At 44.1% G+C, this 26284-nt stretch overlaps 1 protein-coding gene across 1 annotated transcript in view; it reads left to right on the forward strand.

The window, feature by feature from the left end:
- Positions 1 to 23783: 23783 nt before the first annotated feature.
- The window catches only part of FXR1 (FMR1 autosomal homolog 1), a 52843-nt gene continuing 50342 nt past the window's right edge, over positions 23784 to 26284 (forward strand). The window contains exon 1 of the mRNA XM_058187466.1: positions 23784 to 23920. Coding sequence (XP_058043449.1) covers positions 23870 to 23920 — 51 coding nt within the window. The 5' untranslated portion in view covers positions 23784 to 23869. The remainder of the gene's footprint in view (positions 23921 to 26284) is intronic.

The following is a 26284-nucleotide window of genomic DNA, read 5'->3' on the forward strand; positions in this document are numbered from 1 at the left end:
CTAACATCAAAAACATCATTAAAAAAGGACAGCAAAGAATGTTCTTTCTGTGCCAACTCAGTAAGCTCAAACTGCCCAAGGAGCTGCTGATTCAGTTCTACAGAGGAATTATTGAGTCTGTCATTTGCACCTCTATAACTGTCTGGTTCGGTTCTGCAACCCAACAAGAAAAACACAGACTTCAGAGGATAATTAGAACTGCAGAAAAAATAATTGCTACCAACCTGCCTTCCATTGAGGACCTGTATACTGCACGAATCAAGAAGAGGGCCGTGAAAATATTTACAGATCCCTCGCATCCTGGACATAAACTGTTTCAACTCCTACCCTCAAAACGACGCTATAGAGCACTGCACACCAGAACAACTAGACACAAGAACAGTTTTTTCCCAAAGGCCATCACTCTGCTAAACAAATAATTCCCTCAACACTGTCAAACTATTTACTGAATCTGCACTACTATTAATCGTTTCATAGTTCCCATCACCAATCTCTTTCCACTTATGACTGTATGACTATAACTTGTTGCTGGCAATCCTTATGATTTATATTGATATATTGACCATCAATTGTGTTGTAAATGTTGTACCTTGATGAACGTATCTTTTCTTTTATGTACACTGAGAGCATATGCACCAAGACAAATTCCTTGGGTGTCCAATCCCACTTGGCCAATAAAAATTCTATTCTATTCTATTCTTAAATGCAGATGGGCTGCTGAATCTAGTCCTAATGTGTTTGTTCTACTATGTGGTACCATGAGCTTATGAAGTGGTTGTTTTGTTTCCCCACTGTACCGAGCCACACGTGGCTTGCTGCATAGTCCACGTTGCTCACCGTACAACACACTGTATTGTATTCACCACACTTCCATGGCCACTCTTTCATCACTCTGCCCAATCTTCTCCTGCCCTTCTTCTCTGTATCCAGAAAGCAGAGTCCGCATCGAGATCAAGCAGGAAGTGATAGTATCACTCTGTACAGGTAGTCCTCGACTTACAACAGTTCATTTAGTGACCAGCACTGGGGGGGAAAAAGTGACTTAGGACTGTTTTTCACACTTGCGACCATTTGCAGCATCCCCATGGTCACACAATCAAAATTCAAATGTTTGGAGGCCGACTCGTATTTATGATGGTTGCAGTATTCCGGGGGTGTTGTGCGCATCCTGTTGTAGGAATTTAGCACCCACCCCCCTCCTAGAAGAATGAAATATTTTAGAAAATACTTAAAAGGCAGAATATATTTCCCTGGATGAGAAATGGAGAAACATGTTTTAAAGACAAAGCAGCTTCCTGACTCCCCCCCACCTTTGTCAATGGGCCATTAAAGCCTCAACCAAGCTCACTCATTCTCCCCACCTTTGTCAATGGGCCATCATCATCTGCAACATAATAGAACCCATCTAGCAACTGAAACTCACCACATGGCACCTGGGAAGATTACATCAGCCAGCAAGGCTAGCTAAGACCCCCACCCCCTGGGAGTCTGACAACCAATCAGGATACTCTTCCTGTGCCCCAGAAAGTTCAAAGCTCAGAAAAAGCATAAAGCCAGGGAGCACACATGATTTTCTGTTCAGGAACTCAAGCCATGTGATCCTGACCACCATTAAACCATCTTTCCAAGCAGCCTCCATGTTTCCAGTGTCTTTGTCCCCACTTGGAACTGCACCCAAATGGATATTTCTTCCAACACTGTGATCACCTTTTTATGACTTTCTGACCAGCAAAGTCAAGGGGGAAGCCAGTTTCAGTGAACTATTGTGTTATTAACTGTAGGAAGTTAAAACTCATCCCCCCCTCCTAGAAAATCCTCCACTGATCGCTGCTGAGTGAGCGCCGAGTGCCGCCACCGCCGCCAAATGCTCCACTAAAGCCTCCTAGACATCATTACTAAACTGCAGAGCCTACTCTGCTCTGCCAAAGCCCTCGGCTATTCCTTCTGCTTCCTTCTGCTGAAGATGAAGCCCTGCCCTGCTCTGCTGTAGCTGGTGAGTTCCGAGGGGACTCCAGTCTCCCAATTTCTATCAACTTTTTAAAATTCCCACCATTGCAACTGTGCTAAAAGAGGCTTCTTCAACTGCCCAGTTTCATCATTTTTAAATTTCCCGCCGAATCTTCACCGTTACCATAGTGATTGCCACCATTACCATAGTGATTGCCAGAAAAAGTGAAAGAGAGAGAGATAAAAATTGAGGAAGATCGATTAAGTGAGAGATACTTCTTCAATACTAAAACTGAAAAGAGTGTGAAATAAAACAAAAGAAATAAGAAAGATACTGCTTTAATACTAATTACATAAAAACTCAAAAAATATCATTATGCCAGCCAGAAAATCCAACAGATCAACCATTAACGCTGATAAAAACTTAGAAGCAAGAATAATAGCTATTGAACAAAACTTAGAAAAAAGAATACAAGCTATTGAACAAAACTTAGAAAAAAAAATTCTAACAGTTATTGAACAAAGTTTCACAAATCTGATAAAACAAATTACAACACAAAAAAATGAAAACTCAAATGATCTAAATCTCTTCCCAACTCATCTAACATTACATAATACACAACCTAAACAACAAATAACTACTAACCAACTAATTAGAGATGCCATGGAGAGAGGACAAAAAAATAAATAAATAATGCAAAATGAGATATTTTCGGAAATATTAAAAGGGCAGAATATTTCCCCTAAAAGGGAGGGAGAAACTCAGCCCCCTTCCATCTTTGTCAATAATGGGCCATTAAGGCCTGAGCCAGTCCATTCTACATAACAAAGATCTACTTCCTTCAGGCAGAGCCATTTAATTGCCCTTCATTGCATCACCCAACAAGATTCAACCAAACGTAACACACAGACGACCTAAAAAGCTAGCTGTGACCTCTGACAAAAACCAATCAGGGTACTCTTCCTATGCCCCAGGAAGTTCAAAGAGCCAGAGAGGGTATAAAACTCAGGGGCTCTCAGCATCTCTTCCCCTTTTTTCGCCCAATATCTCCAAGTCATGTGATCCTGTTCATCAATAAAGATGATTAGGGGACTGGAGGTTAAAACATGAATGGTTGCAGGAACTGGGTATGTCTAGTTTAATGAAAAGAAGGATTAGGGGAGACATGATAGCAGTGTTCCAATATCTCAGGGGTTGCCACAAAGAAGAGGGAGTCAAACTATTCTCCAAAGCACCTGAGGGCAGGACAAGAAGCAATGGATGGAAACTAAGCAAGGAGAGAAACAACTTAGAACTAAGGAGAAATTTCCTGACAGAACAATTAATCAGTGGAATGACTTGCCTGCAGAAGTTGTAAATGCTCCAACACTGGAAATTTTTAAGAAAAAGTTGGATAACCATCTGTCTGAGATGGTGTAGGGTTTCCTGCCTGGGCAGGGGGTTGGACTAGAAGGCCACCAAGGTTCGTTCCAACTCTGTTGTTGTTATTGTTAAATAAGCCTTCTTTCCAAGCAACTTCCATGAATCCAGTGTTTTTTCCCCCCACTTCGAACTGAACCCAGAAGGATATTTCTTCCAACATAACTAAACAACTGCATTTAACAACCGTAGCAACGAAGGTCGTAAAGTGAGGCAAAATTCACTTAATAAACATTTCGCTTTTGCTTCTCATCCAAGAAGCTTCTTCAGAGCCTTTCTGACAATGCTGCTAAGCAATGCTCAATGTTGATTTTAATTCTTATTCACCGATTGGAACCATGGAATATTGGTCCGATAAGAGAGGGGTAAATGGATTCTTAACGCGTTCATGTCTACATGATATGTAGACATGGGCCTCAGCTGGCTCAACAGACTAATGCAGTCTGTTATTAACAGCAGCTGCTTGCAATTACTGCAGGTTCAAGTCCCACCAGGCCCAGGGTTGACTCAGCCTTCCATCCTTTATAAGGTAGGTAAAATGAGGACCCAGATTGTTGGGGGCAATAAGTTGACTTTGTATATAATATACAAATGGATGAAGACTATTGCTTGACATAGTGTAAGCCACCCTGAGTCTTCGGAGAAGGGCCGGATATAAATGCAAATAAAAAACAAAAACAAAAACATGCATCCGTGTATAAGGATATTTTAAATTCAATGCTCAGCTGAATTTTGCTGGCTTTTTGATCCACAGGTAGAAATATATATTTCAAATTATATAGTTGTATATAGCTAAAATTATTTAGGTAACAGCAGCAGGGCAAAATATAGGCAAAGACCGTAGATGGGAGAGGTGCGGGATAAATCAAACAGCTATCCTGATAGAGATTATGATTTTTCCCTTGTTAATTTGAGTCTCTCATTATAAAATTAATGCATTTATTTTCACTAGCATTTTATACCCTAGGTGGCAGCAGTGGAACAAAATAGCAGTGGAGGAAAACATAGTTTGCTAATCATAATTATATATGTTATTTTTGGTGTGTTCATTTAGGTGATAATGAATTTATTTATATAGTTCATCATTAACTACTGAGGAGATGATTTTCTGAATGAAACAATAGAAGCTAATTGTCCAATACAATTTACAGCCTTTACCCAAATTACTGGAAGAGCTTGATTTACATTAGCTTAAAACAGGGGTGAAATACTCCCAGTTTGGACCGGCTTGCACAATCCGGTAGCGATGGTGGCTGCTGGTTCGGAGGACTGGTAGCAAAAATTCCTGGCCCCGCCCCCCTGCCTCTGCTGAGTCGCACCATCAGTAGAGGGTTTTTTTTTTTACTTTTAAAAGCAGGTTTTTCTTCATCCGAAACATGCCTTTAAAAGTAAAAAAAAAGCCTTTGAGGATCCCGCCCTCAGCTGAGATCGGCAGAGCCTTTAAACTTAAAAAAAAAATTTTTTTAAGGCTTCTCTGGCAATCTCACTTGAGTTCCTCATCAGCAGAACCTTAAAAAACATGTTTTCTACAAGTAAGAGTAGAGATTCTAAGGCACTTACCTGATTACTGATGAACGCATGGCTCTTTTTCCAGCCCGAAAGCAGTTTCACTTTCAGCACCAGACAGAATCAATTGCTTAAACTAATCTATTTCCTCAGTGAGCAACTAATGCTGTCTGACTTTGCTGACTGAGGAACTCTGGGAATCGAAGTCCCCTGATTTAAAAATATAAATAAAATAAAAAAATAAAATATTTATTTATTTATTTATTATTTCAATTTCTATACCGCCCTTCTCCCGAAGGACTCAGGGCAGTTTACAGCCAACTAAGAACAACAAGTATAAAAATTAAAAACAAATTTAAAAGATTAATTTAAATAGGCTGAAAATTCTAAAAACTATTAAACCCCCCCATTAAAAAACTATTAGGCCAGTCCTAATATTTGTGCAGCTTTTTGAGATTTGGTGTGTTTCAGTAGTGTTTCACTCTAACTACACAAACTAACAACAGAATCTCACAAAGCTGTATGTGGCATTTTGTGTGTGTGTGTCAATTGTGTTGTGTTGTGTGTGTGTAAAGTGTGAAAGTTGGTTTTTGAGCTTTTTGTGGCTGTGTGAAGTGTGAAGGGCAGCTGCTTTTACATTGTGTGTGAGTCAGTTGTGTTGTGTTGTGTGTGTAAGGTGTGAAAGTTGGTATCTCTTATTGTTCTTTATACTTTGTTTATTATTTTTATTATTTATTATTATTGGCCATGCCCACCCAGTCATCTGACCACCAAGTCACGCCCACAGAACTGGTAGGGAAAATTTTTAGATTTCACCCCTGGCTTAAAACCTTTATGAGGCAGACTTGCACTATTTCTGATTTTCATATCAAATACGATACAAAATTTATGAGCAGCTGAAGGTAAGAACTAATGGCTCTACTTAGTAAATTCCTAGATGAGGCAAGATTTGAACCAGGAAGATCAGGCTAGTGACACTCGCAAAACATTAACATTCTTAATTAATAATCTGAATGACTAATCTAAATAACTGTGTCTGAGATTTTGAGGATTAAATGAAGAATCTTGGTTTTAGCACTGTCCAAGAGAGATCAGAATTAAGCTTATCTTTCAGTTACATCTTTCTCATATCTTGCTAAGATTTTATTGGGCTGACTGATGGATTGACTGACTGACCGATTGATTGAATGACTGATTGAAAGTTTCTGTGTGCTGCTATAGCAGTTTGGTAATAGAGGGTTTTGGAATTTCAATCTTGTCTTTTATTCTCATTAATAATTTTTATTAGCTTTATAGTATACTATTTTTATTTATTGTTGTTTTCCCTGTTAGCTATTTTGTTATTAATATAGTATGTAGGTGACAGACTAACAATTTGTAAACAGGTTGAATAGTTTAAAATTCTTTTGGCCTATTTGCAAGGGATGGGAAACTAACGTTGTATTCTATCAATCAGCATTCGATTATGGAGGATAATATGTGCATAAACTGTTTCAACTCCTACCCTCAAAACGACACTATAGAGCACTGCACACCAGAACAACTAGACACAAGAACAGTTTTTTTCCTGAAAGCCATCACTCTGCTCAACAAATAATTCCCTCAACACTGTCAAACTACTTACTAAATCTGCACTACTATTAATCTTCTCATCGTTCCCATCACCAATCTCTTTCCACTTATGACTGTATGACTGTAACTTTGTTGTTATGATTTATATTGATATATTGACCATCATTTGTGTTATAAATGTTGTACCTTGATGAAGGTATCTTTTCTTTTATGTACACTGAGAGCATATGCACCAAGACAAATTCCTTGTGTATCCAATCACACTTGGCCAATAAAAATTCTATTCTATTCTATTCTATTCTATTCTATTCTATTCTATTCTATTCTATTATAGGGGACTCCATGTGTCTTGCTTCTCCCCCGCCCACTAGGGGGCAGGGAGTGGGACGTGTTGGGCCGCTCAGACGGCTCGAAGAACAGGGAGGGAGGGCATGTCCCCCCTTTCCCCCTCCCTCCAGACTTACCTCCTCAACTCATTTTGGTTGTGCAGCAAGCAACCAGGGGAAATGGCGGGACCGGTTGCACATGCCAGTAAATAGTTTGGGGGGGGCTTATTTTGTGTGGGTGGCTTATATTATTGCATGCGCTGAAAAGCCTGATTGGGCTTATTATTTGGACATGTCTTATTTTCAGGGAAACTTGGAAATCTTGCAACACAGTTAAATAATAAAGTGCACACAGACCCAAACATGTCAATTACAAAGCCTCAAAAAACATACAAAAACTCATCTACTGGTAGTCACCAGACCAATTTGCTAGCTGCCCACAGAAATGTTTGCTGTTGTCACTGCTCTCTCTAGGTCAAAAAACCTCCTTTCTAATTGCAGTTTGCCCCAAACCTATTTTCCTCTGTCTCCCAATCTGAAATAAGACACGGACCAGATTTAACCTCCAAGAACCAACATAAAAACAATGAACACACGGACAGCAGACCTAAGTCAGTTCTATTGCAACCTCAAAATAATGTTTATTGGCTGTATGCTGAAAGACCTGGTTGAACAAAAATGTTTTTGTGTGGCTCCCACAAAGACAATAAAATGCATGCCTCACTAGGGAAGGCAGTCTGGAGTTCCAAGCATCACTAGAACATTTATTTATTTTATTTTATTTATTTGTCACAACAGTATATATAAGCATAAGCATGAAATTACTATACGATATATAAGCATATATATAAGCATAAGTATAAAATAACTATACGAATTGGATACAATCAAAGGGGACATTGGGACAGGAACAGTAGGCACGCTGGTGCTCTTATGCACGCCTCTTACAGACCTCTTAGGAATGGGGTGAGGTCAATAGTGATAGTTTTTGGTTAAAGCTTTGGTGATTTTGGGAAGAGACCACAGAGTCAGGTAGTGCATTCCAGGCATTAACAACTCTGTTACTGAAGTCATATTTTCTGCAATCAAGATTGGAGCGGTTCACATTAAGCTTAAATCTATTGTGCGCTCATGTATTGTTGTGATTGAAGCTGAAGTAGTCTTCGACAGGAAGGACATTGTAACAGATGATTCTATGAGTTAAACTCAGGTCATGTCGAAGGCGGCGGAGTTCTAGATTTTCTAAACCCAGTATTTCCAGTCTGGTGGCATAAGATATTTTGCTTGCCAGACAGCTACTTGTCACAGCTGTTTGGCATGGGAGAACATCTGGAGCTAGGTCATAGCTGATCAGAGAATATTACACACTATTACTATTTCCATTGTCCAAGAACTAGTTTCAAAAAATCTGCAATTAACCATCTCTCTGCTTTTCCAACTTGGAAACTTTGCCCCAAATTCTCTGCCCCAAATTTTGTTACAAAACAAATGCATCCTGTACCATCCTGACCAAACGTAATGCTTGTTTGTTTATTGAGAAGAGCAACAAAGATGATTAGGGGACTAGAGCAGTGGTGGGTTGCTACTGGTTCGCCCTGGATCGGGCAAAGCGGCAGCAGCAGCAGGAGGCTCCGCCCACGCACCTGGACGCCTCTTCGCATGCACAGAAGCATCAGGCATACAAGTGCATGAGCATGCGAGCAAACCGGTAGCAAACTAAATTGAAACCCACTACTGGACTGGAGACTAAAACATATGAAGAACAGTTGCAGGAATTGTCTAGTTTGATGAAAAGAAGGTCAAAGGATGACATGATAGCAGTCTTCCAATATCTAAGGGCTGCCACAAAAAAGAGGGAGTCAACCTATTCTTCAGGACAAGAAGCAATGGATGGAAACTAATCAAAGAGAGAAGCAACTTAGAACCTAAGGAAAAATTTCCTGATGGTGAAAACAAATGGAACCAGGGACTTCCCTCCAAAAGTTGTAGGTGCTTCAACACTGGAGGTTTTTAAGAAGAGATTGGACAACCATATATCTGAAATTGCATAGGGTCTCCTGCTTGAGCAGGGGGTTGGATTAGAAGACCTCGAAGATCCCCTCCAACTCTGTTATTATGTTATTCAATGGCAAACGTTAGTTGAGCACTCAGCAGAGAGAAAGCCAGAATGGAAATTTGAATAATCTTACCCAATCTGTTGTTTTCTCATAATGTTTGACTGGCACTCCTGTAAGATTGTTCGTTAAGGAGTTAAAGTTCATCACCTACGGATGGCATCAGCTGTTTTAAACTCAGGGCAGAACATATGGATAAAAGATTTAGAAGGTGGAAAACAGATGGGAGGAACCATTTTCATATCAGCTTTCTCCCTTGATATTAGCAGCTAATGACATCTCCAAGCATGTTCTCTTTCAAATGGCACTGACATGCTATGATTTAGCTGTGCTGTTTAATTTTGTACTTTGCTTTTTCTTCTTCTCATATTTGTTCCCCACTGTGGTCTGGTTTTGATGAGAAGGTGGATCACAATTTAATTTTCTTCCACTCAATCAGGTCTGATTCTTGGAGATTACCTGGACAAACCGATTTTCTTGTCAAGGATTTTCAGAAGTGGTTTGCCATTACCTCTTTCCTAGGGCCGACATCTCCCGCTAACTTCATGCCTAAAGCAGGACTAGAATTAACAGCCTCCCAATTTCTGGCTTGAGTCAGTATATCAAACTAGCTCTTGGATTAACAAGTGGGAAATGATAAATCGGATTTTGCCCTCAAATTGACTTTAAACACTAGATCAGGGGTGTCAAACTCGATTTTTTTGAAGGCCACATCAGGGTTGTATTTGACCTCGGGGGGCTGGGGGGCACGGCCAGGGGGCATGGCCAGTTTGACGTCATTCATGTCAGGAGCGCTCTGCAGTGGTGGGTTTCAAAAAATTTTACTACCGGTTCTGTGGGTGTGGCTTGGTGGGCATGGCAGGGGAAGGATATTGTAAAATCTTCATTCCCTCCCCACTCCAGGGGAAGGTTACTGCAAAATCCCCATTTCCTCCCAATCAGCTGAGATTTGGGAGGCAGAGACTAGATGGGGGCCGGGCCAGTCAGAATTTTTACTACCGGTTCTCTGAACTACTCAAAATTTCTGCTGCCGGTTCTCCAGAACTGGTCAGATCCTGCTGAAACCCACCTCTGGCGCTCTGCCAGTGAAAACAGGCTCCTGAGTTCCATTTTCGGATGCGACAGCTTCCTACAACCCACTGCCAGCGAAATCGGAGCTACGTTTTCACTGGCAGAGGCACCGTGGGCCTTGAGTTTGACACCCCTACACTAGATGATGAAGATAGAAATTAAAAAATACTATTTCATCTCATTGAAAATAGCAGTATAGGGAATAATGCCCAAGGCTATTGTAGGAGGTGACCAGGCTGAGCCTGAGGTGAGAGGTCAAATGTGTCATCAGTTCGGAGTCCCTTTGCGCCCATAAGAGTTCTAAGTCCCACCTACCTTGAATTCCTTTGGTTTTTATCTACCGCCAATTCGCTTTGACCGTTGGGCTCAAGGATGGTCGTAAATCAAGGACTACCTCTACATGTTTCTTAACAGAAATTCGAGAAAGGCCTGTCGGGAAAGGATCAACAGTATCCCCCCTCCACTCTGCTCAAAACCGACTTCTTTAGATTTTTCTTTTAAAAACCACCAACAACAACAAGGGGTGGTGGTGGTAATAATGTATAATTTGCCTCTGAGCATTAAGTCCCCTGCTTCTTTCCGTTCTGTTCGGATTACGAGACAGGAAGATGGGATAGGCAGTATGAACCGCCTTCCACAGCCGCCAAAGTCAGTGAGACCTTATCCTAAGTTTATTGGATGGCTTCCTCCCAAACTCTTTGTTTGTGTTATGTATTTGAACTTTAAGAGGGAAGTTTGGGCGGGAACTAGCACGTTGCTGATTGGCTGATGCCTCAGCCAAAATAGTATTTAAAGAGGGGTTTTTGCTGTTGGTCTTTTGCTGGGTCACAATAAACTAAAGAGCTGTTGTCACTTGTGTGGTCTCCTGCCTCGTCATTGCCCAAACTTAACAGTTTGAACTGCTCTTCAAGAGAAAAATGGACAGGGAAGACTTCAAGGCTTCCTAAAATTGAAAACTTGTCCCTGGGGTAATTGAAGTGTGTGTGTGTGTGTGTGTGTGTGTGTGTGTGTGTGTGTGTGTGTGTGTTTAATCAAAGGACTGATAAAATCGGATTCCAGGAGCAACACAGAAGAAACAGATAAAGCGGACTGGGAATTTTGGTGAAACCGAGACGGTGGTAGAGGGCCTATTGAAGACGGCCAAGCTAATTAGAATCAGTAACTCAGGCATTCTATTCCATGCTGTGCAAATGACCTCAGAAGTTTGAAATTTCCCTGTTCTAGTTTTTGTCTCTCTCTTTTTCTGTGTATTTCACAAGTAAAAAAAATAATGTGACCGATGGATTTTATGTCCTCGAATGGCCAACCCCCAAACAGGAGTCTAGCGTATGGCAAATTTCTTTTAAACAAAAGAATTCTTTTGAATTCTACGTATGTCTCTGCCTTCACCACTGTTCAAAACCACTCTTCTAAAAGTTTCACACAGAGCTTTCTGAGTTGATATGTTCAAAAGGATTGGGGTGTGTGTGTGTGTGTGTAGGGAGGGAGGGAGAGAAAGAAGCAAAGAAGCTAAACCGTTTTACGTTTTTGGAAAAAAAAAATGCCGTTAAAGGGGTGAGGTGGTTTAAATCTGATGAGCAGAAATGTCAGCTTAGATCAAAGATGAATAACCGTAGCTTTTCTTTTTTTACAAGGCAAAATGGTCGGGGTGGGCTTCAAAAATTTTAGCAAGGGGTTCTCTGCCCGGTTGCTGGGTAGGCATGGCCATGGTGGGCGTGGCGTAATTGGTCTCCTGCACCACCAACAGGAGAGGAGGCATTTTTGCCCTCCTCGGGCTCCGGCGGTTTTCTTGAGCCCAAGGGAGGGCAAAAACGGCCTCCCCAGGCTCCAGAGGCCCTCCCGTTTCTGGCCCTCCCGAACTTCGAGTAGGCCTGTTTTAAGCCCTCCCTGAGCATCCGTGTGCGCCCTGCACTTACCTTCATCCAAAATTGGCCACATGGGGAGGGGCCAGCCAGGAGTAGGATTTGGGAATTCTCTGAACTACACAGAATCTTAGCTAGAGGTTCTCCCGAACCCCTGCAAATCCCCAGTAGCCCACCCCTGAAAATAGTGCTCAAGGAATATTAAAACAGGGAGTCCTTGTCTTACGACCGTTCGTTTAGTGACCGTTCAAAATTACAACAGCGCTGAAAAAGTGACATGACTGTTTTTCACGCTTACAACTGTTGGAGTATCCCCATGGTCACATGATAAAAATTCAGGGACTTGGCAACTGGTTGACCCACTAGAGTAAGGACACAAGGAATGTTGCGGGCCCCGTCCCCTAAAGAGATACATCTGGCGGGACCCAGAAGAAGGGCCTTCTCTGTGGTGGCTCCTTCCTTCTGGAACATCATCCCTCCGGAAATTAGACTGGCTCCCACTCTAACAATCTTTCGGAAGACTCTGAAGACATGGTTCTGCCAATGGGCCTGGGGAACCCAGAGCGGGATGGAGCCAATTAAATGCCTGGTATAAAAGGTAAAGGTAAAGGTTCTCCTCGCACATACGTGCTAGTCATTGCGCCGACTCTAGGGGGCGGTGCTCATCTCCGTTTCAAAGCTGAAGAGCCAGCACTGTCCGAAGACGTCTCCGTGGTCATGTGGCCGGCATAACTCAACACCAAAGGCGCATGGAACGCTGTTACCTTCCCACCAAAGGTGGTCCCTATTTTTTCTACTTGCATTTTTACGTGCTTTCGAAACTGCTAGGTTGGCAGAAGCTGGGACAAGTAACAGGAGTTCACCCCGTTACACGGCAGCACTAGGGATTCGAACCGCTGAACTGCTGACCTTTCGATCGACAAGCTCAACGTCCTAGCCCCTGAGCCACCGCGTCCCTATAAATGGCTGGTGTGAATGTGTGTTATTTTATTATTTTAATTTTTTTATTAGTTTTGTTTTTATTTCTTTTATATTGTGCTTTTATGTCCCATAAACTATCTTGAGTCATCATGTGCAAGTAGGCAACAATGTACATTTTCTAAATAAATAAATGAATGAATAAATTCATAAATAAATGTATTTATTTATATAGTTGCACTGTCCAGGGGTCACCATTTGTATTCTTCCCAGCGGACTTTCAACAAGCAAAATCAATGGGGGAATCCAAATTTATTTAATAATCCTAATGGTTGACTTAACAGCTACGGAAAAAATTGGCATAAAATAGGGCAAAATTCACTTAACAACTGTCTTGCTTAGCAGCAGAAATTTGGGGGCCAATTGTAGTGATAAACTGAGGGCTACCTGTAAGGTATTGCAGCTGCAGTTGCACATGGAATGTACTACCTGTAAGGTATTGCAGATTGCAGTTGCACATGGAATTCAATTCTGGGCACAGCAGAGATTTCCTAATTCTTCCTCAATAAGGGGTGTTGTGCCATGCCCAGATGTCATGTCATCCCAAGGTTTTCTGCTTGTCAAAATAATCCATTATATAATCCCGTGAGGTCCAGAAGACACAGCCTTGGAAACAGGTCTTAACAGGCTCGGTGTAAATCTTTCCATTTTTGTAAGATTCCTTGAAGACTTTAATCACACCATGTATTCGAATTATTACTTTTAGTATTACTATTACTACTACTATTTCATTAGTTTCAAAATCTTAACCTTTGCTGGCTCATGCTACAGTATATGGGTTTAGACTACCTTCAGTGTCCTCCAGAAATTTGACGGAATATTTTCAAAAATCGTAAGATCCACAACCATAATAATCGGACGCAGAGGCATGAATATATATGCCAAGTTCTATCCATCAGTGGATTTTGATTGATACAGGTTTCATACAGGGGTGAAATGCTCCCGGTTTAGACCGGATCAGCTGATCCGGTAGCAATGACAGTGGGTGGTTCGGAGAACCGGTAGCAAAAATTCCTGCCACCCCCCACCTCCCCTCCTGTGCCCAGCTGAGCCGCCCGATCGTCAGAGCCTTTTTTTAAACCTTTTAAAAGCATTTTTTTACAACCTCTTCCGCCGAATAGATTGTAAAAAAAATGCTTTTAAAAGGTTAAAAAAAAGTCTCTGATGATCCCAGCTGAGCTGCCTGATTGTCAGAGGCTTTTTATTTTTATTTTAAAAGCGTTTTTCTACAACCTCTTTGGCCGATCAACCCCACCCCCAGCACGCACTGTTCTACTTACCCCATGCCTCCTTTTGGCGTGCACTGCGCATGCGCGCACCTTGCATTTGGTGCGTGGTGCGCAGCGCACATATGCAGACAGCGAACCGGTAGTAAACCAGTTCAGATTGGTTTCATAGCTTGTTCTTGGAATAGAACTTATAGCCTCAACTTATAGCCGTTTATTTAGCAACTGTCTGAAGTTACAATGGCACTGAAAAAAAGGGGATTTACAACTGATCCTCACACGACTGTTGCAGCATCCCCAAGAACTGATGGATCAGCGGAGGCAAATCTACAGAACAATTTTTTTGTAACGGGTGGAAGAAGATCCAAAACGCTGATTTCCAGGAAAAATGACATGGGGTTTGGTCGGGAGCTGCATCATGATCCCCGAATGCCGTACTCCTAAATTCTGGAGGTGCAAGAAAAGATGACGGATTTTTAGAGCAGATAAGAAAAAAAAAACTATATTGCATATTTTTCTTAAACGGACAATATTACTGGTAGAGAAGTCTAGTGATGCACGCTGTTGTGCCTCGTCCTCCGTCCTCTCCTCAGCCGGGCTCCTCCCATCTCCTCCCGGACCTGCTATCAGATTCAGAGTCTGATAATGAAGAGGAATGGCCTGGCATGCCTCCAGCCCCCAGCCCTGGCCCCATGCCCGGACAGAATGTCAGGAATGAACAAACAAACCTCACTCCTACAGCGTGTGAGCAGGGAGCCAGCCACGTGCTGGAATTACTGGCAGCAGATCCAGAGGAAGAGAATTCACAGTGGAAGGATCTCTGCTTCCGGAGATCTGAGAGGAGACATCAGCAGAAGGAAGGGAGGGGCAGGCCTGGATAAGTGCTGAGTCATGGAGCCACACCCCACAGCCTATATAAAGGATCAGCTTGAGTCAAGCAACTTTGAGTCAAGCAAAGTCTCCTTTAGTTTGCTGAAGTCACAACTTGAATTCCTGCCTGCCCCGAGAAATCTGAAAGGAATTTGGCAAAGCTGCAGAGGCTTCATGGCCACGCTTGATACGGACTTCCTAGACCCGGTCGTTATTTATTTATTTATTTATTTATTGTTTATATTTATATACCGCCCTATCTCCCAAAGGACTCAGGGCGGTTTACAGGCACTTAAAAACAAAAAATACAATAAATACAATTCTAAAAACAATTAAAAAACTTATTCAAAAGCCTTAATTAAAAATATAAAAATTAAAACCCAAGATAAAACCCACAAACTAAAATCTAACTCAGTCCTGCGCAGTTAAATAGATATGTTTTAAGCTCACAAGGAAGGTCCAAGGTCCGAAGCTGACGAAGTCCTGGGGGCAGTTCATTCCATAGGGTGGGGGCTCCCACAGAGAAGGCCCTTCCCCTGGGCGTCGCCAGACGACATTGCCTCGCTGACGGCACCCTGAGGAGTCCCTCTCTGTGAGAGCGCACGGGTCGGTGAGAGGTATTCGGTAGCAGCAGGCGGTCCCGTAGATAACCCGGCCCTATGCCATGGAGCGCTTTAAAGGTGGTCACCAAAACCTTGAAGCGCACCCGGAAGGCCACAGGCAGCCAGTGCAGTCTGCGCAGGATGGGTGTTATACGGGAGCCACGAGGGGCTCCCTCTATCACCCGCGCAGCCGCATTCTGGACTAACTGCAGCCTCCGGATGCCCTTCAAGGGGAGCCCCATGTAGAGAGCATTGCAGTAATCCAGGCGAGACGTCACGAGTGCGTGGGTGACTGTGCACAGGGCATCCCGGTCCAGAAAGGGGCGCAACTGGCGCACCAGGCGAACCTGGTAAAACGCTCTCCTGGAGACGGCCGTCAAATGATCTTCCAAAGACAGCCGTTCATCCAGGAGGACGCCTAAGTTGCGCACCCCCTCCATCGGGGCCAATGACTCGCCACCGATGGTCAGCAGATTTAGCTGACTGTACCGGGATGCCGGCATCCACAGCCACTCTGTCTTGGAGGGATTGAGCTTGAGCCTGTTTCTCCCCATCCAGACCCGTACAGCCTCCAGACACCGGGACAGCACTTCGATAGCTTCGTTGGGGTGGTCCGGTGTGGAAAGGTACAGCTGGGTGTCATCCGCATACAGCTGATACCTCACACCAAAACCACTGATGATCTCACCCAACGGCTACATGTAGATGTTAAACAGAAGGCGAGGATCGACCCTGCGGCACCCCACAAGTGAGGCGCCTCGGCCCACCTCTGCCCCCCTGTCAACACCGACTGCGACCGGTCGGAGAGATAGGAGGAGAACCACCGATAAACGGTGCCTCCCACTCCCAATCCCTCCAGCCGGCGCAGCAGGATACCATGGTCGATGGTATCGAAAGCCGCTGAGAGGTCTAATAGGACCAGGGCAGAGGAACAACCCTATCCCTGGACCTCCAGAGATCATCCACCAACGCGACCAAAGCCGTCTCTGTGCTGTAACCGGGCCGGAAACCGGACTGGAACGGGTCGAGATAGATGGTTTCATCCAGGTGCAGGGGAAACTGATATGCCACCATACTCTCTACAACCTTCGCCGCGAAGCGAAGGTTGGAGACTGGACGATAATTACCTAAAACAGCCGGGTCCAGGGAAGGCTTCTTAAGGAGGGGTCTCACCACCGCCTCTTTCAAGGCGGCCGGAAAGACACCCTCCACCAAAGAAGCGATCGTAATCGCCTGGAGCCAGCCTCGTGTCACCTCCTGAGTGGCCAGCACCAGCCAGGAGGGGCACGGGTCCAGTAAACACGTGGTGGCATTCAGTCTACCCAACAACCTGTCCATGTCCTCGGGAGCTACAGGGTCAAACTCATCCCAGACAATGTCACCAAGACCACCCTCGGACGCCTCACCTGAGTCACCGCAATCTTGGTCCAACCCGTCCCGAAGCTGAACGATTTTATCGTATAGATAACCGTTAAACTCCTCAGCACGTCCCTGCAGCGGGTCATGCCGCTCCCCCTGGTGAAGGAGGGAACGAGTCACCCGGAACAGGGAGGCTGGGTGGTTATCTGCCGACGCAATGAGGGAGGAGGCGTAGCAACGCCTCGCTTCCCTCAATGCCACTAGGTAAGTCCTTGTATAGGACTTACTTACTTCACTAGTGTCCGATCAGCCTCTGAACGGCTAGACCTCCAGGAACTCTCTAGGCGTCGTTGGAGGGGGAGGGGGACACGACACACGCTCTTACGAGAACATGAGTGTGTTCTGCCCCCCCTTCGCCTCCGTCCGAGCGATGGCTTAATTAGCCGGCACTATCAGCCCTGGCAACAAAATAGCAAGCATCTGCCAAGTGTCTCTGTTATCTCCCTTGACGCCGATGAGTCAAACAGTACTTCAGCTCTTAGTTAAGCAGTTAATTTACCTGCTACGAAGAGGCACAGCAGCTCTTGCTGCCCTTATATCCTGTGGGATGTGGCTCCATGACTCAGCACTTCCTAGGCCTGCCCCACCCCTGCTTCTGTTGTTCCCGCCTCTCCTACCTATGGAACCTAGGATCCAGCCAGGCCTGATTGCCATCAGCTGGGTCTGGAGGCGTGGCCTGGGGGGAAAGAGTCAGGAGATGGAGGCCTCATTATCATTTCCACCTGGCCTGCCTCTGGCTCCTGGAGCTGAGCCAGGCAAGCCGGTGCTCCCGAGGTAAGTCCTGATGGCCCTTCCCCCTCACTTTCCAAGTCACTTTCTGGCAGGAGGCCCGGCTCGGGGGGCGCAGATACAACAGAGTGATTCAAGGGATGGATAACAAGAGATGTACTTGCATGCTTTTTTCTTTCTTCCGTTCAATCGTGTCCGATTCTCAGAGACTGCCTGGACAAGTCCCTGCAGTTTTGTTGGCAAGGGTTTTCAGAAGAGCTTTGCCATTGCCTCCTTTCTAGCGCAGAGAGGGAGGGATTGGCCCAAGGGCACCCGATTGGCTTTGTGCCTAAGACAGGATTAGAACTCACAGTCTCGGTCATAAGTCACTTTTTTCAGTCTCATTGTAACTTTAAAGAGTCATGTTTGTGGAGATTCTCAGATCATGGTTGTCCAAAAGGCGCTTTTTCAAGAGGCAACTGGACTTCTTGGGTTTTCTTTGAAGGTGTCTTCTTATCCAAGGAGCTTCTTCAGCTCCTGAAGAAGCTACTTCAGCTCAGAGCTGAAGAAACTTCTTGGATGAGAAGCGAAACGTCTTCAAAGAAAAATCAGAAAGCCCAGTTACCTCTTGAAAAAGTATCTTTGAGTCAAAGAGTGCTAGTTCTAAGTCAAGGACTACCTGTATTTCAAATAAACAGGTCTGTGCATCAGGCTAGTTGAATCATAGTAGATTGTTTTCTCTTTTCTACAAATTAAATGTCTCCCCGGTGTATTATTGGTCTTACTCATATTACGTGCAGCCAAGATGGCCCATCAGGAATTCTAGCTGAAAACTTTTGGAAGGAACCAGTTGGAACAGGGAAAGGTTAATATTGTCCAGGGACTTTAGTGTGATCAATATTGTCAGTCTGATTTCCTTTGTATTGTTCCGTCTTTAGTTGAGCCCCATAAAAACAACTGGGTTTTTGGGGTTTTTTTGGCCAGCTGCAATGAGCGACCCCAGTATCGGCATATGAATACATTTTGCTTTTTAAACGCTGCTGAGTGCATATTTCCAGCACTAACAATTTTAATCAGGCAAATTCACATGCAGATTACAGTAGGCCAAGCCAACTCTTGTTATCATTATTGACCAGAACGGTGAATAATATTCCAAATATAGCCTTGCTGATATTTCTTGTGGCTGTATATCAACTCACTTGGAAATTAGCAGAATCTTAGCCAATTCAAAGTCTGCAAGGTTGTACGTTTTCCTGACTGATTGCTCTTTTATTCTGACCATGTTCATATGTTATTTGTGACCCTTTAGGACCTAGTTTGTGAAAAAGGCAGTTGTGCAGTTGTTTCGTTTTCAAAAACCCTTCATTGGGCAGGGCTACTTAAAGCCAGAAAACAGCAGGTAAAATGACATTCCATGACTAAAGTTATTTGTTTTTATGAATTGCTGCCTGTTAGATGTTATGATTCTTTTCTGACTTTCTCTATCCCCCAAAGAATTGATTGTTTTCATGGAATTAAACTATCTGAATGTCTGCTTCTATCAAGTTAAAAATTGAATAAATTGCATTAGTGGGGTGGAAAAGTATAGATAATCCTCTACTTGCGACCACAATTGAGCCCAAAATTTCCATTGCTAAGCAAGACAGTTGTTGAGTGACTTGTGTGTGCTTCATTTTAATTTACTGGGTTTTTTTGCCACAGTTGTTAAGCGAATCACTGCAGTTGTTAAGTGAAACTGGCTTCTCCCATTGACTATGCTTGTCAGAAGCTGGCTGGGTAGGGTATACCTGGGTTGTATCTTCAAACGGTCACCAAATGAATGGTTATAAGTTGAGGACTACCTATACTCAGAATGTGAATAGAATACGCTACAAGTAATCTTCAACTTAGAGTTGTAATTCTGCCCACAATTTTGGTCAAAAGTCAAAATGGTTGTAAAGCACATCATCACCTGACAATCTTTTTTCTGGCAGTTGTTAAGCAAACACTGAGGTCATTAAACAAACCCATTGTTTGCTATGGGGCAGTTTTGCTGGAATTTGGAAGTAAACCCTGTTTTTCAGCAAAAACATTGTAAAATTGTGGTCATGTCATGGTGGGGCAACTGCAAATGGTCATAAATGTAACAGCGAGGTTTATGTGTTTCGGACATCAGAATGTTGAATCTAGGTCATAAGTCTCATATTTGGGATCCGTTGTAAGTTTGAACATTTGTCAAGCAACTGAGTTGTAAGTCGAGGACTATATACGGCAGTGTTTCTCAAGCTAGGCAAATTTTAGATGTGTGGAGCCAGTCTGGTTGGTCAGGGAATTCTGGGAGTTGACATTCAAGTCATCTGAAAGTGGCCAAGGATGAGAAACACTGGCATATGTACACTACTGTTACAAGGTCACAATTTCCTATAAGTGATTAGGCAAATGCATACAGGTGTTATGTCTGCCTTATATGCAGCTCTATCATTCCTCTCTATTGTAGTTGTTTCTTATATCACATTGTCCCTCTAGGATTCATCTCTATTGTTCCTGTGATGCATTTCCTGTCCCTGTTGTATTACTCACTCTCTAGTACAGAGGTCTCCAACCTTGGCAAATTCAAGCCTGGAAGACTTCAACTCCCAGAATTCCCCAGCCAGCAAAGCTAGCTGGGGAATTCTGGGAGTTGAAGTCCTCCAGGCTTAAAGTTGCTAAGGTTGGAGACCCCTGATCTAGTAAAATGGTTTCTGCACAGTGATGGCTTATAGTGTGTTTATTTACTCTACATGAAACAGAAAATCCACAGAACACCATTTTGAGGCATCTGCTGATAGCAGAGATATCAAATAGAAGGATTCCATCCTTCGTAAGAACATAAGCATTGCTTGGCTGGATCAGACCCCCTGGTCCATTCTGATCAGCACCTTATTCTTCCAACTCAGTGACCAACCAACTTTCACGGTTATCTATGGACATTCTCAAGCTTCCAGGTCAGGGTTATCCCAAAGGTACTTTTTCCAAAAGCCAACTGGACTTTCTTGGTTTTGGCTTTTAAAACCTTTTCCTTCTCATCCAAGAAGTTACTTCAGTTTCTTCATCAAGAACTAAATGAGCTTCTTGGATGAGAAGCAAAAGGTTTTAAAAGGGAAAAAAAACCCAAGACATTTCAGTTGCCTTTTGGAAGAAGAAAAAAAAAAAACACCTTTGGGACAACTGTCACAGACCAATACACCTAGGAAGCCCAGTAGTTTCCCAGCAGATGGCTATCAGAGGCAGACCCTTGCTTTTAAAATTAAGAACCATGTATCTCCATGACTTCCAAGAATGAATCCAACCCTTCTCTGAAGCCAACCTAGATGGCATCCTGCCACATCGCATGCTAACAATTCCAAAGTTTGATTATGTGTTGCATTTTTTAAAAAAATTCCAGGGTTCATTTTCATTAGATGACCCTGATTTGGGGGAAACAGGTTTACCTTGTCCACATTATCTGCACCATGCACTGCTTCATATCTCAGTCACCCCCTTCCTATTAGAATAGAATAGAATAGAATTTTTATTGGCCAAGTGTGATTGGACACACAAGGAATTTGTCTTGGTGCATATGCTCTCAGTGTAGTCACCTCCTTTCTAGTCACCGTTTTGTTCCATATAGTATCAACCTTGTGAACTCTCAAGTTTTCTCTTTCCGCTATGTGTTCAAAATGGACAGTGATTAATAATAATAATAATAATAATAATAATAATAATAATAATAATAATAATAATAATGATGATGATGATGATGTTTTAATTTGTATACCGCCCTTCTCCCGAAGGACTCAGGGCGGTGAACAGGCAAATAAAATACAAACAGAAACATACACCATAATTAAAATAACCCTTAAAAAACTGATTCAAGTATGCCAGAAATTTAAAATAACATTACACCCCATACAAATTACAACAATTTAAAACCCACAATTAAAATTTAAAATTTAAAATCAGGCCAAGATTAAGATATACATGTATGGGTGTAGGTATAAATATATATGTATATAGCATGTATGTATGTGTGTTACGTAGGTGTAGATATATACTTTGAGAGTAGGCAACAGAATTTCATTTTTAATGTGTGTTGGGTACCCACAGTAAAAAAAATGACAATTAATTATTATAAATTAACTTATTATAAATTAATAAGTTATCTTATTAAGAAAAAAACCCCAAGGGTCATAATCTTCATGCGAATGCTGCTTCAATATTGGATCATCTTAGCAGTCCTCCTCAGGACCTTCTCTAGCTCCACTTTATGTCCTGTGCTCCTGTCAACGACCAAAATAGCACACAATACAGATAGTCCTCAATTTAAAACCACAATGGAGTCCAAAATTTATGTTGCTAAGTAAGACATTTGTTAAGTGAGTTTTGTCACATTTTACATCTTTTTGTTGCCCCAGTTGCAAGTGAATCACTGCAGCTGAGTTAAATAAATAGCAAAGTGATTTAAGTGACTCTGGCTTTCCCACTCACTGCTTGCCAGATTGTGAAATGTGATCACATGACTCTGGGATACTGCAACTATCATAAATATGAACCAGGTACCAAGATCACATAACCATTGGGGAAGCTGCAACAGTCGTAAGTGTGAAAAACGGTCATAAGTCATTTTTCTCAGTGCTGTTCTATCTTCGAACAGTTAGTAAACAAACTGTTATTAGTGAAGGACTATCTGTAGTCCTCATGCAGTGGCACCATTGATTTATTTATTTTGTCAATCATATATAAGATAACAGGTAAAAGTATAAACATAATTTGAATACATGAAGAGTACGTAAAAAAGAATATTAGGACAGGGACGGTAGGCACATGGGTACACTTATGCATGCCCCTTACAGACCTCTTAGGAATGGGGTGAGGTCAACAGTAGATAGTTTAAGCTTAAAATTTTGGGGGTTTGGGGAAGAAACTACAGAGTCAGGTAGTGCATTCCAGGCATTGACCACTCTGTTACTGAAGTCCTATTTTCTGCAATCGAGTTTGGAGTGGTTTACCTTAAATTGGTATCTATTGTGTGCTCATGTATTGTGGTTGAAGCTGAAGTAGTCATTGACAGGTAGGACGTTGTGATAGATAATTTTATGTACTATGCTTAGGTCAGACTGAAGTCAGTGTAGTTCTAAGTTGTCTAAGCCCAAAATTTGGAGTCTGGTATTTTATTGCGGGTAGAGGAGTGGAGAACTCTTCTCATAAAATATCTCTGGACTCCTTCAATTGTATTTATGTCCAATATGTAGTGCGGGTTCCAGACAGATGAGCTATATTCAAGAATTTGAATAGGATTAACTGCTCCCGGGCAGCCACCCACTTACTCAGCCTTCACCTTTATTGCTCCCCATACGGCTCGTATACAATATATATTACAATATTATTGTAAGATTATTACAATATTATTATTATTATTGTAATATATAATTATTATTATATATCATTGTATACAATATTGTATACAATAAAGCAACGTTTTCTACTAATTGTAGTATTTCAGTATATCTATTTCCTTACAAACGTTTCTCAACTTTTAAAAGGTGGACTATTAAAAGTCCCCGAATTCCCCAGCCAGAAAGCCGACTGGGGAACTCTGGAACTTTGAAATCCACGCTTCAAAAAAGCAGCTGCTTCTCCCATTCGAGTTTCCACTTGAGCCCAACTGAAGGATGCTCGGCTGTTACTGGAGGCCTGCCTCCCCCTCCAACCCCGCCCCTCATCACAGGTGTTTGGCACTACAACTCCCACGCCTCCTGCTCAGGTGCATATAACGGCTTCGAGCCGCTAGGAATGCTGGGAGTTGAAGTCCCGCCAACGCCGTGAAGGCCAGAGGCAAGCGGATAAAAGTGGTGGCGGAGGGAAACACCAGCCACGGGAAGAAGACGCGCAAGCCCCGCCTCCTAGGGGTGAAGTTGGGAGGAAAAGGAAGGCAGAAGTCGCCTTCGGGCTTGCGCGAGGTGCCCGAGGAAGGGACGCAGAACCGCCGAGGAGATCCTTCCGCCGCTGTGAGTCGCCCGCGGCGACTGAGGGCGGCGCCGCCCCCGCCTGTCGCGTTTGCCCTGCCGCTCCGCCTCCCACGGCCCTGGGCCTGCGCCGGGTCTGCGGAGGGGGGTGGGGTGGGGGAAGAGCCCTGGGGGCGGGGGTGGGGGAGCCCCGCGTCCCCTCCTTGTTCTTCCTGCCTCCTCTATAACCCACTCAGGTGGCGATAGTTTCTAGAAGCCCGTCCCGGCGTCCTTTGCGGCCCCAACATGGAGGAGCTGACGGTGGAAGTGCGAGGCTCCAACGGGGCCTTCTATAAGGTACGCCGCGCCCCGCTCCTCTTCGCTCCCCCACTTCCCACCGGTCGACCGGCTGAAGCGGGAACCACCGGGAGCTGCGACTTCGGGGCGGGGTGGAGGGGTGGCTCGGCCGCCATCGCCCCTCGGACCACCATTGTTGGGGGGGGGTCTTTCCGCCCCGGGCCGGAGAGTGGAAGGCTGAGGGGCCTATGGGGGTCGCTGGGGAGGGGCGGTTGAGGGGAGGGAGGGAGGGAGGGAGGCGTCGGGGGCGGTTGGTGGTGGGCGTTTTGTGGGGTTGCGGGGAAGTTTCGTCCTCAGAAGTGGGAGCCGGGAGGTGGGGGAGGGATGCCTGGAGGGCTTGGGGCGGCTTTTATCTCTTCTCCTTTGGAGGATGGTTTTCTCGGGATACTTGTAAGAAGCCCTCCATCCATACCCATAATAATAATAATAATAACCTAATCCTAACCTTTAAACCCAGGAGCTTTGGTCTCCTTTGGGGTTTTTGTTTTAGTGCAGAGACAGGGATAGGGATGAGTGTGGGGTTAGGGATTTCATGAGTATGATCTCCAACCATTTAGAGAATGCGCGTCGACAACCACTAGGAAAGTTTGGCCATGGAAAGGGCCAGCAAAATCAATGTGGATTCTTGACCAGGGCCCTTGGGGTTTTCCCATTCCTGACTGGGGCCGTTGGGGTAGGGGTCTGACTCTGGCAAGCCTGGCATTTCCCCACCCTCTCAGCAATCTCTGAGTCCATGAGTGGCCACCACACATAGCTTCTCGCTAGCCCCTTCATCCTGACGATCCCTGGGTGGCCTCGTGGAGGAGGTCCAGTACCTTTCCCTTAATTTATCGGGATTACCACACGATCACCCCATAACAGGCACCCCTTGAGCCGAGAGCTCATCCCGCTTTTTAACAAATTCTTAAACGTCGTCAAGGCAGGGCCACCCTCTTTGTACCCAACCGAGTACAGTCCTTAACATAATGTCCGGTATGATGCCCGAGCCACTTCCTTAGATGTGACTGGGCCAGAGTCCAAAGAGTCAATAAGCAGGATGGGCGTCCCGGGTGGGGTCTTGATCGCCCTGGTAGTGGGCATCTGCTTAACGCGCCTGCATGCCCCACTTCTTTTCCTGGTCGATGCTGCAGCTTGTACGAATAAGCGGCTAAGAAAATAGTCCATCGGGTCAAGCGTGCAAAGTGCCACAGGCGGTCGCCAGCCAATATCCCTAGTAGCGGTCTGTGGTCAGTCACGATTTCAAAATCCCGCCAAAAACATATTCGTGGAATTTTTCACCCTGACACAATGGCTAGTGCTTCTTTATCTAATTGGCTGTAGTTCCTCTCTGGGAGGACATCGCTCTAGAGTAAAAAGCTATAGGGGCTTCTGTGCCGTTTGGAAGTCTATGGCTGAGTACAGCCCCCACCCCATAAGGGGAGGCATCGCAAACCAGCACTAGGGGCAAAGTGTTATGATATTGGATGAGCAGGCTGTCATTCGAGAGCAGGTTTTTTACTGCTTCGAAAGCCCTATTTTCCGACTTTCCCAAGACCAAACAGTATTTTTCCTAAAAGCCTATGCAGCGGTTCAGCAACGGTCGCTTTGTTTTTAAAACCGCTAAAATTCACTAGCCCCAGGAATGCCTGTAGCTCTGCTTTGTTTTTGGGCGCTGGAGCCTTTCTAATTGCCTGACCTTGCTCTCAGTGGGTGAATTCTTCTTGTCTATCCGGTAGCCCAAGAATCACGGATTCGACCCTATCTGGCATTTGTTTACCTTGACTTTAATCCGCTGTCCGAAATGCCCAGAACCTTTCAAACGCCTCCCCACCTCTACCCCTGAAATCAGGACATCATCAAGTAGGGAACTACCCTGGGAGCCCTTGCAGAAGTCGCTCCATTAGGTTTTGGAACAGCCCTGGTGCCACACTCACCCCAAATTGCAATCGGGTACACTTGAAGGCCCCCTGTGTTACAATCGCTTGGGCTTCGCTGTGCGGGCGTCTACAGGCAGTTGTTGGTAGGCTTGAGCCAAGTCTAACTTTGCAAAGACTTGCCCTCGCCCCAAAGAGTGCAGCAAGTGTTGCACCACGGAACCGGGTAAGCGCTTTTCTGTAAGGCTTTGTTGCCGCCTTGTAGTCAGCGCAAATTCTAATTGACCCGTCTGGTTTTATTGGGGTGACGATTGCCTCCCACTTTGCGTGATCGACTGGCACCAAAATCCCTGATTTATGAGCTTATCTAGCTCCTTGTCAATTTTGGTTTTAGGGCAAAAGGACCTCCTCGCCTTAAGCCTAATGGGAGCTACCTGGGGGTCTAAGTTGAAGGAAATAGGGGTCCCCTTGTACTTGCCCAGGCAGTCCTTGAAGACATCTTCGAACTCGT

The sequence above is a fragment of the Ahaetulla prasina genome, chromosome 6 (assembly GCF_028640845.1).
Source record: "Ahaetulla prasina isolate Xishuangbanna chromosome 6, ASM2864084v1, whole genome shotgun sequence".
NCBI lineage: Eukaryota > Metazoa > Chordata > Lepidosauria > Squamata > Colubridae > Ahaetulla > Ahaetulla prasina.